Source organism: Pyxicephalus adspersus, chromosome 11, assembly GCF_032062135.1.
Source record: "Pyxicephalus adspersus chromosome 11, UCB_Pads_2.0, whole genome shotgun sequence".
NCBI classification, from domain to species: Eukaryota; Metazoa; Chordata; class Amphibia; order Anura; family Pyxicephalidae; genus Pyxicephalus; species Pyxicephalus adspersus.
In genome coordinates, this window is record NC_092868.1 from 25,277,746 (window position 1) to 25,291,555 (window position 13,810).

Consider the following 13,810-nt stretch of genomic DNA (forward strand, 5'->3'; position numbering starts at 1 on the left):
AGATTGTCCTGTCAATCCCAGTAGTTGTCAAAAAAAAAAAAAAAAAGAGGGAAAATCATTTCACATAAAATATAGCACAAAATGTAAAAAAAAAAGGATTTAATTGAATAACACCACATATTTAAGTCATTAAAAGCATTTTAAGTGAACTTTTGAAAGTCTTGCCTTTAGAACTTTTACCATTGGCAGCCATCCCACACCAAACACTATTATTGTAAAACAAGGCACTGTACGCCTGGGTATCACCGGTCTGAAAGCTGCCCCCCTCTTCTTGCAAAGGTGCTCAGTGAGACTCCATAACTCTAGATCATTGGTCAGTGAGGTACCCACACCCCTTACTCCTTGAGTCGGTGAGGTATCAAGAACTAATATGCTGGTGAACCACTTAGGCTCTCCTAAACCTATTAAGATCAATCATCAGCTGGGGTATCCTCCCCTTTATCGCCTAATGTATAATTTACCTCTAACATCACTGGATAGTGGGATGTCAATACCCCTAATACTAGTGCTTAAGGATTCTTCAACTCTTATGTTGCTAGTTAGTGAATTGTTCCCATCACAAATAATGCTTGTGAGTGAGATGCTGTAATCTATACTGAACATCTGTTGGTAAGTGAGCAACTGCCACCCCTTACACCCAAAGTCAGCGAGGTGCCCAAAACAAATACAATGGTAGTCAGCCTAGGCTTTCTCACTTCTATTATCAGTTGTCAGCTGGGGCATCCACACCTCTATCCCTTAAACATTAAATATACCCATGACATTATTGATGAGAGCAGCATCCCTGACATCAGTGCTTATAACAGTTCCCATGCCAATGAAATTGCTGGTGAGTGAGGTGGCCTTACCCAGGACATTGCTGTGACCCCACATCTTACATCAGTGAGCCCCCCTACCCCTTGATTAGTGAGGTGCTCTCACCCCTTACATTGGTGTTCATCAAGGCCACCACTCCTCATATGGGTGGTCAGTGAGGTTCCCCCCGACCCCTTTTCAGACATACTCTGATCCCCTTTGCTGCAGATTTTAGATAGGAGTAATTTTATTGTGTGCTTATTACCACTTTATTCTGTAGGTTTAATGTACAGCTGCAGATAAAAGCTAAATACTAAGTCTAGAATGTTGTACTATTGTACTACGTTGTTTCTTGTTTTTAAGGCTCTCTCTTTCTTTTAGATTGGAGCTTAACATACCCTTTGTATTACCTCTGTGCTCCCCCCCCTCCCCATCCTCACCCCTATTACCTCCATTAATGCCCACAGCTGAACACCATTGGCACAACACACTTCATTGTTTGGCTTGGCATCGTTAGTGGGCAGTATAGAGGTTACCATCCTTTCCAATAGCTCCTGGTGGTCACGTGGAAGGTCTTTATGGGCCCTCTAGAGAAAGGGGCCACGATTTTGACCTATGTGAATCCTGTTCCTATGCAATTGCCTGTACAGACTGCTTTATGTTCTAAGCTCCACTAGCCTGTCTAATGGTACAAAATGACAATAAAAGTAAGAAAATGTTTCCTGCAGCTGACTGACCACATCATTCTTCCGGACTACATCCCTCAACCTTGATGTATTTCCTTTTTTTTTTTTATAAGACTTTTAAATGATAAAAGGTGCAATATTTCTGAATAATTACATTGTTGTATATTGAAATATATTGCTATTCAATTACTGATCAGTCACTCTAAAACTACAGGAATGTTTATTGAGTGTTTTGCGCTCTCTAGTGGCCACTCTACAAATTGCTATATGGAACAGGATAATATCCATTATAATACTACAATAGTATACATTAATACTACAATACTTATTTAGGTTATAGTAAGAAGGGACAAAATGAATAATAACCCCCTTCAACTGAATCAGTGTGTAAAACCTTCTTGATCCATCACATATCCCAAAAATGAAGTTAATGATTCCTCATTGTGAAACATTTAATGAAGTAATGAAATTCGTCCCTGACACTCCAATAAACAAAAACAAAGCTGCTGGTGCATACTGCAAATATAGCATGTCCTTATAAAACCAATTATTCCAAACACACAGCTGTTTCAGGCCATCATCAATGCAGTATGGCACAGCTTCAGCATCTACCTTCAAGTGGAACTGATCAAGCAGGTTTCTTCACAGAAAGAGACACGCATGTCCCTTCTACAACAATTGTGTTTATCTGCCTGATCATCACCTAGCTGTCAAATCTGGCTGCAGATTTATCACCTACATATCCATCTTTGATCTGAATCTCCTGTTCCACCAAATCCCAAAGGTGTGGAGGCATTTTGAGTACAGAGAGCTCATTGTTTTACTAAAGAAACCATTTTTAGATCAAATTGATAAATAACCACATAATAATAATATTATAAGTGATAGCATGGCTCCAGAAAAGACCGAAGTTGTCAAACAAATTTACTCTCTTTTTATGAGGAAGAAAGTAAACAGGTAGACAGTGGAGTAGCAGTTGATATTGTATACTTGGACTTTGCTAAAGCATTTAACACTGTACCCACAGACGATTAATATGTATGTTATGGTCAATAGGTTTAGAAACGGCAATCAGTAAATGGATAGAAAACTGGCTTAAAGATCGCATCCAGAGAGTTGTAATTAATGATTCTTACTCTGAATGGGCTAAGGTTATTAGTGGTGTACCCCAGGGTTCAGTGTTAGGGCCTTTACTGTTTAACATCTTTATAAATAATATAGAGTTTGGGATTAAAAGTACCATTTCTGTGTTTGCAGATGACACCAAACTATGTAATGAAATTAGGTCATACAGGATGTCTATAATCTACAAGCAGACCTGGAGGTACTGTTTGATTGGGCAGCCAAGTGGCAAATGACATCTAATATTGATAAATGTAAAGTTATGCACTTGGGAGCTAACAACATACATGCTTCATACTGTCTAGGGGGAATACACTTGGGGGAGTCAGAAATGGAAAAAGATCTGGGGGTTCTGGTAGATAATAGACTTAATAACAGCATGCAATGCCAAGAAAAGGAATGTACTGCAGAGATGGAGACATTATCCTGCCCCTGTACAAAGCATTGGTCAGACCACATCTGGAATATGCAGGCCAGTTTTGGGCACCAGTTCACAAAAAGGACATTGTGTAATTGGAGAGAGTGCAGAGAAGGGCAACTAAACTAATAAAAGGAATGGCGGAGCTCAGCTATGAGGAGAGATTAGCTGAACTCAATCTATTCTCCCCTGAGAAGAGACGTTTAAGGGGGGATATGATCACCCTGTATAAATATATAAACGTTCCATATAGAGAACTCTTCCAAATTATTCACTTTGAGATCATTACAAAGAACAAGAGGGCACTCTTTGCGTCTGGAGGAAAAGAAGTTTAAGCTGCGGATAAGGAAGGAATTCTTCACTGTAAGGTCTGTGAAAATGTGGAATCCCTCAGGAAGTAGTTTCAGCAACTACTATAGATTGCTTTAAGAAAAAGCTGGATGTTTTTCTAGAAGCACAGAATATAACTGGGTATTAAGGCTTTAAAGTAAAAATAACAGTGACTGTTGATCCAGGGAACATCTGATTGCCTCATAGAATCAGGAAGGAATTTGTTTCCCCTGTTGAAGCAAATTTGTACCAGGGTTTTTTTTGCCTTCCTCTGGACCAGCTATGTCTTATAGGGTTTTATATCTGGGATATGTTTATTTTCCTAGTGGTTGAACTTGATGGACTTATGTCTTTTTTCAACCTAACCAAATATGTAAATATGTACCTATGATTTGAGCTTTGTGACATGGTGCATTATCCTGCTTGAAGTAGACATTAGAAGATGGGTACACTGTGGTCATAAAGGGTAGAACATGGTCAGCAAACATACTACGACAGGCTGTGGTATTTAAAAAACACACTAAGGGGCTCAATGTGTGCCAAGAAAATATCCATCACACAATTACACAACCACCTGTCTGAACAACTGATATAAAGCTAGTAGGATCCACACTTTTTTATGTTGTTGATGGCAAATTCTGACCCCACCATCCAAATATCACAGCAGAAATCAAGACTTATCAAACCAAGCAATATTTTTCCAATCTTCTCTTGTCCAGTTTTTGTGAATTTGTGTGTGTTTGTATCGCAGTTTACCAAGAAGCCCAATTCAGTTTAAGCTAAATCAGTGGTCACCAACCTTTTTAAGACCGATGGACCAATAAATTTACCGTCTCCAGACCGCGCTTGCGCAGGGAGCCAGGTGTCACTCAAAGGGGTAGGAACTTCCCCTTTTTAGTGACATCATGATGCCAGAACCGGCCCACTCTCCCATCGCAAGTCTGAGCCTGCAATCTGTACGGGGGACACAGTCTGCAGCTCTTGCCATTGCGTCCCCCCAGCAGGGTCCTTCTTCTGACCCTGCTCGGAGGCGCATCCAACCGGAGCCGCAACCACCAAAATTTTGGAGATATGTATAAGAAGATGTACACTTACCTTTCTGGTGGCCTATATGCCTAAGACCTGCTTTGTTACAGATCTGTTCTGAGTGTGCAGGTTTCCTGCTCCCTTGCCATACAGCCTGGTTCTTCCCACTGTTCCCTTCATTCTATGTTGATGTAAGAGATAGCAGGTGGCTATGGGATCAGAACAGTGGCACACTGGGAAGTTTCAGATACCAGAAGTGGCTGGAACACTGTTACACAGATGAATATCCATCTGCCTCTTCTACTGAGCGGCTTTTATTTTATTTTGCAGCATTTAATTTACCTTAGGCAGTTCTTCCATAAGAATCCTATTACCACAACCTTATGGGACGTGGACTGCAAATACAGAATTTGGGTAGTGCCACTCAGCCAAAGATCTCCCTTGTCCAGCCTTTAAAACCTAAACTTCTAGAGAGGACAAAGGTTAGACTTTCTGTCAAGGTTTGATTGCTGGGTCCCCGGATTTCTGCTCCTTTTTGCACATGTGATTTATGGCATGAAAACAGAAAAACAGAGTAAATCCAATAATGGCACGTCTTCAACTGTTTAGGAGGGTTCCCAGCCCGAAGACTTGTGGAGATTTTTTTCTAACTTCTTGTATTCTCTGGAATAGAAAGTGAAGGAAACATTTCCCAATGGTACACAAACTTTACCATAAACCTTAAGCCTCATAGCCACCAAGATGATCATTCATAAACTGCTCTGGTGAAAATAAAGCGTAAATACTACTGTCCTATGGTATTTTTACGTTAGGTACACACATGCAATGATTGTCCTAAGAAAATGAATGACTAACGATCCTATACAGTTCTGTACATGCTGTAACAATACGATCAAATATAATCAACAATTATGTAATGTATACACACTAGATACAATCGTTTGATGCAGGAAGTGACGTGTACCATCCACGACCACTACATGGACCGGACACACAATAGACGAACACGACGATCGTCGCCCAAACGGATCCTTCAGGACGGTCATTCGTTTCCAGCGACATTCCTCTTTCAACGATTATGGAACAATCTTGTTAATCATTTGTTTCCAATGACAATTATTGCCCATGTGTGTACATAGCGATAGGCAACTTGCCATGCTCGCTAATAAGCACCATTGTTTACTATTAGGGAAAACTCATCAGGGATCCTTCCACTTCTCCTCCCTCTGCTCTCCATTGAATGGAACAACACTGTACATCAGATGTATATTTCCAGCAACAAATGCTGTGTCTGTATAAAGCTTTGGAGATCTTTTCATTTTTTTTTTTTTATTAAGATCTTTTCTGTTTAACAGTTTGCACAGACTTTGGCTCACGTTTACCTTAATGTATTAATTACCTGGATTTAACCCTAATTAAAAAAAACAAAAAAACGAAAACCATTTATTTATTTAATGCCTCAATTTCTGGTAAAACTACATAACTGCGTTAATAACACAAGGGCACCTTATAATGATTTACTATAGATCTCTCTTCTTATTGGCCAGTCGTGCAAGGATTGAACCAATGAGACTCTCCTTTCTCCTGCTACGCAAATCACCTGGTATATGCTCATTAGTATTTATCTGATCAACTACCACAGTTTCATGAAGTACAATATTTCTTAACGGATTCTCAGTGTTTAGAAGATGACAGCCTGCGACACTTGAACACCATCGGAAAACGAAAATATAAGTTTCCCCCCTCCTACTGGTAATTTGGTACAGTCTAGTTGGCAACTGGTACGCATGCGCTGTTTGACTTCCGTCTCCTAGTGTCATGGCGGCCTCTATGATGGCGAATAATGACTATACAAAGCTGCCTTTATTAGGGAAAGGGACGAGCCGATGGCTGGGTCATGGCGTGCTTTTGATTCTTATTCTCTCCTTATTACTCCCAGCTGGCACTCGGGCTAATGTGTGCAGAGTAAAGGTAAGAGGCTGACAGTGACCACATAGCAATGTCCCAGCTGTACAGAAATGTCCGAGCTTTGTACTGATACATAGCAGAGTCTCGGGTGTACAGAGAGGAATGCTGGAGGATTGGTGTGTATATGTCTGGTGCGCTATCTGGTGCAATGTCTGCCCTGCACTATACCAAAGATTGGCTATGGGCAGGGTTATCATTGTACTGCACTAAAATGCACAGAGGTTTCATTTACAATGGTTTGACAATACACATGTGAATATATTTTTGAGCTCATCCAATTTATCACTTTGAAGTGTAATTTGCTGATTCACATTATACATTGATTTGTAACGTCTTCCTCTCTATAAATATGCACCCTTATGTTGTTTGCTAAAAATGGGTAGAGAAGTAATATATTTGTTAAAGCATACCTAAACTCAGAATCTTCACTTTACATAAAAGGGTGGACAAGGTTGATTTGTGTTTTATTTAAGTGCAACACCCTTTTTTTTTTTTTTTACAAAAAATGGGTGCAGCACCACCCCCTTAATTCTCTAACGCCTAGGCCCTCCCATGAGGGAAAGAAATTGCCCATCTCACGCATGTGCAGTGAGATTGGCAATTTTTTTTCCCATCTACATCACCAAGTCTCGCTCCTGCATCGGGTGAAGTAGGAAGAAGAACCCGGAAGAACAGAAAGAAGATGGCGGCACCTAGTGCGCCTGCCTGAAGACAGATGCCGGGACGACGCAGGACCAGCTCAAAGAAACCTCCGGACCGATCTACTGCTTTGCGGGATTGAAGGTGTTTGTTTTGGGATTCACTTCCTCTTTAAATGTTAATTGACCTTTAAAGTCCCTGAATTCAGCAATTTCAGACTGATTTGGTGTTTTGTTCTTTCCAGGTTGGAGAAGGAAGAGACTCTGAAAACTGTGGGACAAATATCGATTTGGAGCATTCATTTGAACTTGGTAAGTTGGTAAACTTGGCTCTCCCTGGAAAACTTTCAATTGCTTAATTCGCTTTACTGCTTTTTCTGGATGAGAGCTGAACTTGTTGCTGGGGTTCAGTTTTTTTCAGAGGCAGGATTTTTCAAAGAACAGCAAAGGTTGAATGCCAAGTACAAAGTTTCAATTGCTGTTGCACTCTTGTTGGAGGGTCAATAGTAGTCCAGAATGGCAGATCATTACACAACACTGGGGGGCCAGCTTTTTGCTCAAGATGATAAACAATCATATTGGGGGACAGAAATCTGGCTATGTACACACATCAGATGATTCTGCTCAGATAATCACCTCAGGGCTGATATCAGAAGCGAATCTGGCGTGTGTACAGCACTCGTCGTACATAGATGCATCCTGGTAGATCCAGAAACGATCGTAATGAAAGCGAAGGGGAGAGAGCGCAGCAGGGTTGTTCTCCCCCTTCCCTCTCCATAGAGCAGTACAGAGCTCGTGCATCATCAATGTTTGCAGTCTTTTGACGTTGGAAAGGGATGTACTGTACAATAAAGAAGGGTTGTAAATGACAGACAGATACAGACAGTGACACAAGAGGAGGAGAGGACCCTACCCCAAAGAGCTTACAATCTAGGAAGTGGGGGAAGTATCACACAATAGGAGGGGAGAGATAACAAATGCCTATACTTTTCTTACTGAAGCCCTTTTGTCAGTAAGATTGTTAGCATAGTCTTTAAAGATAGTAATTTCTGTCGCATTACAACTACATAAGACAACCAACAGATATCAAGAAGTTCTTTCCATACCTGTAGCATCTTACAGTACTGTTTGGCATAAATGCCAGGCCATTCTGATCAGCCAGTCATCAGCACATTATCCTGCACCCTTTTTGGTGGGTGTTCCACTTCAAAGTAAAATTTTTTTTTTTTTAAATGTAAATTTTTAATTAGGATTTTAACATATACAAGTATATAACAATGCAGAATCACAAATAAAAAAAAACAAAATAATTTATATATTAAACAATTAGAAAAAGGTAGGCGTAAAATACAGAATGATGTCAGAACATAAAAATAAACATCACAAAGTACATACAAAACCACAGGAACAAAGACAAGATTACAAATACACCTGTTGTTCTAAACCTTCGTATCGATTATATCAATACACAATCAGTACTTATCTAGCATCAAGTAAAACAAATAGGCATTCCTAAATAAACGCCTTTGCAAGATCAAAAGAAAAAAGGGAAAAAATGTAGAGAAAAAGAAAGAAAGACGAGAACAGGAAGAAGTCCAAGATCTCACCAGGCAAACATTTAGTCCAGCCAACCGTATTTAAGGTTCAGATGGGCAACTTCTGTATATAATTCTGGTAGCTGTTTTTTGATCCCATGGGGCCCAAATTTCCTCAAATGTCTCCAGTTTGTTATTGAGCCTAGCAGATGGATGTTCCATCAGCCGAATATCCCCTACACGTGTCCGCATTTCCGCAACAGAGGCTGGAGTGGGTGATTTCCAATGCACTGAGATAAGGCATCTGGCCGCTGTAAATATGCGTCAATAGAGCCCTCCTTGGTTTAGAAAGTTTGATAATGGGCACATTCAGCAAATGGGTTACTGGATCTAAACTAATAGAGGTTTCTAGTATTTTAGAAAGCAAAGCATTCACCCCACTCCAGTAAGGCACTATCTTAGAACAGTTACAAAAAATATGAAACAGGGTGCCTACTTGGGAATCACATCTCCAGCAGCTATTACTGCAACACGGATATATGGAGTGAAGCCTGTCTGGGGAATAGTACCAATGCATAAGAATTTTATATACATTTTCCCTAGACAGCGTACAAACCGAACTCCTATGAGCTTTACCCCATATAACCTGCCACAGCTCTGAAGGGAGTTCCCTGGCCAGAATGGTCTCCCATTTAGTCATATAAGCATGCTTGATTAAAGGCATCGCAGGTTCAGTAGTCAATATTCTGTAAATCTCTGAGATCAGCCCTCAATGAGATAGACCTCCTCCTGCACATACACGTTCAAACAACATGGGAGTGAAAAGACAAAGTTTCTAGTGAGAGTTTGGGTAAAATTACAGATTTGTAGGTAGTTGTATATGGCCGATGAAGGTAGTTCAAATTTGGATTGTAGATCCGGAAAGGGCAATAACTTCCTGGTGACTGGATTAGAAATATGTCCAAAACAGAAAATCTTTTTAGAAAGCCTTGACGCCTAGTCAAGCTATCTGGGATTTGAGGGTTATATAGAAAGGAAGTTAGTAAGGATTTGAAAAAGGCAAGACAGAACTTTTTTCTTTACTACAAAGCCAGTTGTTTTCTTTTAACAAAAGGGTTGTCTACCCTTTTATGTAAAGTAAAAATTTTAGGTCCGAATTAAGTTGATCAAAAAAATCCTGTAATTTGCACCATGCTGATAATACTCTATACTGAATGCTGCTAAAGAAAACTGGAAGGTTGCATTTGTCACAATATTATATGGCACATCTCTTAAATATTTTTCAGCTCTGAGATCACTGTATTGTTTTGCTTTTTGCTTTCTGCTTTCTATGACTTTCTATAAATGACTAAGTGGTCTGAAGTAAAAAAAACTGTAACCAAAATTCTTTGCTTTGGGACAGATGACAGCATCCAGTTCAAGAAGAGAGGGTCATTGATCCTGAGCTCTTCCCCGGACCAGAGTGTTTCTATTGTACAGAAGCAGCTGACCGAGGATGAAAGAAACAGGTTAAGGGTAGGTGTTGAAAAGACTGAATTTCTGTTTGAAAGTTCTTTAAAAAATGAATTAAAAAAAAAAAGGTACAAAATTGATAAAAGCAGCAGGAAGGTGGAAGACTTTCCTTATAGCAAGAAAAACAGATAGCAGCACCATAGTAACATCACCAATTCTCCTAAGACTAGCCTTCAGAAACAGCAATGCTATGGTGCAGACATACAGCTAATGGACTATAAAAAAAATAGCACTGTTTAGGCAAAGTCACATTTCAGGAAGCCACCTGCTATATAGCTTAGATGTTCAAGACTAAAATCAAATATGTTTTGAGGGCAAAAGTTAGGCAAACACACTTTAAATTTTCTGTACAATTTTTGAATATAGGAACACTTTAAAACAAAGGGCCTGATTTAGTAATATCTTCCAAGACTGGAGAAGGTATACTTTTATGGGTGAACCTAGGTGATCCAGCAAACCTGGATTGGATCATGTCCAGGTTTGAAAACATTTGCAACAAATAGCAAATGACTAGCAAATCATAAGAAATCCGCTCCAGGTTTGCTGTATCACCCAGGTTCACCTATGAAAGTCTATCATCTCCAATATTGGGGAGCTTTAATAAAGCAGGCCCAGAAACTATATCTATCCTTTTAGCTCCCTAACCTAACCCACCCTTCTTTTCTCCAGACACGTAGTAAACAAGATCTGCAAGCCCTGCAAGTGTTCACTGTCCTGGTTGCACCTGCATATTAGTGGCCCTTTAGACATGCATTGGGTTGTGTCTTGAGGATGAAGATGTGCCAGAAGTTTGTGGGGCTGTAATGTGCAGACTTTCACCACTGGATGAAAACACCTGAATTGTGTCTGTTGCAGTTTGGTATACATATGTGGAGGGGGAAGGTGGGTTAGGTATCAAAGAGAAAGAAAAGGGGCACCAAGTCACATTTTCAGTCTGAGTTGTGTGCATTTCATCTAACATCTCCTTGTAGCTTAAAATAATGTGTTTGGAATATATGCATGTATGTGTGTGTGTGTATATATGTTATTATTTTTAAAATGCTCCTACTCATGTAGGTAAAAGTTGCAGTGACTATTTATTTACAGGATATTGCAAACCTGAATGGGCTGTATAGAATACGAATCCCTCGCAAGCTGGGACTTTCTGAAGAATCAAGTGAATATGTTACATCATTTGTCCGGGCGGTACGTTCATGTTGTTGTTTTATCAGGTCCTTACGATTTCCAATTATAAAACAGCTACTGTTGCTCCTTTTTAAATTGATAGTTGCCTGGCTTTTACAATGATCAATTTATTTTAGTTGTCCAAGGCACTAATGTGAAACAAATATGCAGATCGGGATTTCAGACTTTTCATCATTACCTTTTTTTTTTTTTTTTTTACTGATCCTTTTCTAATAATTTATATGGGAGAGCCATATTTCGCCATACCATGGGGTATGAGTTTGATTCATGCTTGTATGACTGAATACAATTAAAAGAACCACAGCAATCATGGACACTAAAGACAGGACATGACTTGCTGAAAAGACAGCGCCACGCAGTGGCCCAATGACAGCTAGCATTCGAAGGAGAATGATGCTGTGTAGTTAACATAAACAAGTTGTTTTTATTCTGCATTCTGCATTTATTGCATTTATTGCATTTATTCTGTTTACATTTTTCATTATGGTAATATTTTCATTGTATTGCAGTGCTCCATGGTTGAATCTCATCTCTCAGATCAAATTACTGTTCACACGGATATTTCTGGGAATATTGTAGGTATTTCCATTGTCACCGTACCAGGGTCATGTAATGGTAATGCCGAAGTGGAGGATGTGGATCTAGAGCAGTTTAATACCACTGTTCATATCCAGCAACCTATTCCAGCAGCAGTGTAAGTTCCTATCATTTTTTTCCCTCCTTGTAACTCCATTTGTATTGTTAAAATAAAATACTGTCTATCTTTGCAGACCCGAAACTGCAGCTTTCATAGAGCGCTTGGAAATGGAACAGGCTCAGAAAGCAAAAAATCCACAAGAACAGAAGTCCTTTTTTGCTAAATATGTAAGTGTTTATGCCTACAAAAAATCACTTGTTCTACCAAAAGGGAATTATTTTAAATATCCCATAGTATACTAAAAAAAAAACTTTTTTTTTTTTTTTAAAGAAAACTCATTATTTATTTCACTGTGTCTGTTGCAAATGATCAGAGATTACTAATAAATGATAACCAGCATATTCACAGTAAAGTTCAGTACTCCCTTCTGCACTAAAGAGCCTGCCTTCTCAGTCTTTTCCTTTTGAAGTTTAGATCCACATTTAAGAAATGTAAATGGCACTCACTGCCCTTAGGAAGACCTAATTACCTCTGCTTTGGCTCCCATCCTTTATTGTAAACAATCAGGCTGATCACTATTGCACATGTACTCCCTCCACAGTACACCCAGCTGTTATAGGGAACATTAGGAACCAGGACCATTTTCAAGCTGGTGCATGCACATAGTAAGTTGTTCAAGTTTTTCCTTAGGAAGACGGGAGCTAGGGATAGAGAAGACAGTGTTAATTATATCTACCTAATGGTGTATTCCAATTAGGTTGTGTCATTTACATTTTCTTAGCTATAAGGAGGAGGTCAAAGGACTATTGTATTTTACTGTGAAAGTAAAGGTTTTAAAAATGTGTATACAAGTTGTAATGAATGGAAACTGGAGGTGTTGTCCTTGGCTGCCAATCGAATGTTTTAGAGAATTTTAAGTAAGCAAGTGAAATCAAACTGAGCTGCAAGTAGTACTGGAAAGCACTTATTTGTGATAGACACATGTTGCTCAGGTTACCTTACAGTGAGTTTTTAGTGTACCACTGCTGCAAAGATCCAGAGCATTCCTAATTTTTGTGGGTCTGCTTCCTGATGCCTGTGTCTTGTAAATTTCTGTTTTGACACCAGTCACATTTAAACTTCCAAGATAATGATTTGTGGCTGTAATGAAGTAAGCTTTCTGAGTTTCTAGGTTAACACTTCAGGATGTCTGCATACAAGGAGTAACAATAAGCCTGTGATAGGTATGTTTAGGAATACTTCCATATGACTGTATACAGGTAATAAAATCAGTTATTAGATCAATAGAAGCAAATAAAAAAAGATATCTGGAAGATTTTTTTGTACTGAGCATGTATATTGTTCTACTTCTATTCTAAATCTAAAGGAAACTTTTTCTGAAAGTGCTTTTTCTAGTTAGAAACTGGATAATGTTTGCAGAAGAAAACCTGGCGATATTGAAAATAAAGGTTTAACTTCTGCACAGCGCAAAGCTTTAAAGCAATTGGATCAGAAAGACAGCCTGGCAGCTAGGGACATCCATGGCAGCCTTTGAATACTCCTCTGTTTTTCTGGAGTTTCCTTTTTAGGATAGATCTATCCAACACCAGAAAATTATAGTTTTAATATTATTAGATACCGTGGACGAAGCAGACACTCCTCTTCCCCAGTTGTTTTTTACATCATTCAGTTTTTTGTGCCTCTCTGTATTGAGTCATTTGGTACAAAGTTTATATCCAAGTGCCAGCTTTTCTGCTTTCTTTAGGCTCTTTTGAGTACAAGACTTTAGCCTCCTTCAGATGTCATGTGTCTAGGGTTATTAGTGATGTCTGTTTTGTCTCTTCATCCTCACAGTGGCATTTAATTCTAGGCGGGGCAATGTTGCTAATGTTAACCAATTCTGCGAAACTTCCGAGGGAGCCGGCACAACAGGCCTGAGGAATTAAAGTAATTTACTTGACCTAATCTTTACCACAATT

General features: G+C 39.3%; 1 protein-coding gene across 1 annotated transcript; it reads left to right on the forward strand.

Annotated features, from left to right (window-relative positions):
- The first annotated feature begins 6,167 nt into the window (after nt 1-6,167).
- EMC10 (ER membrane protein complex subunit 10) lies at nt 6,168-13,810 on the forward strand. The gene is made up of 7 exons (XM_072425789.1): nt 6,168-6,348; nt 7,229-7,295; nt 9,921-10,033; nt 11,117-11,215; nt 11,725-11,909; nt 11,986-12,079; nt 13,686-13,810. The coding sequence occupies exons 1-7, from the start codon at nt 6,196-6,198 to the stop codon at nt 13,767-13,769; spliced, it is 795 nt and encodes a 264-aa protein (XP_072281890.1). The 5' UTR covers nt 6,168-6,195; the 3' UTR covers nt 13,770-13,810.

Coding starts and splice junctions, on each gene's coding strand:
- EMC10 (XM_072425789.1), top strand. CDS start 6,196: ATGGCGGCCTCTATGATGGCGAATAATGACTATACAAAGCTGCCTTTA. Junction 7,296..9,920: donor GGAGCATTCATTTGAACTTG/GTAAGTTGGTAA, acceptor GCTTTGGGACAG/ATGACAGCATCCAGTTCAAG. Junction 12,080..13,685: donor AGTCCTTTTTTGCTAAATAT/GTAAGTGTTTAT, acceptor TCATCCTCACAG/TGGCATTTAATTCTAGGCGG.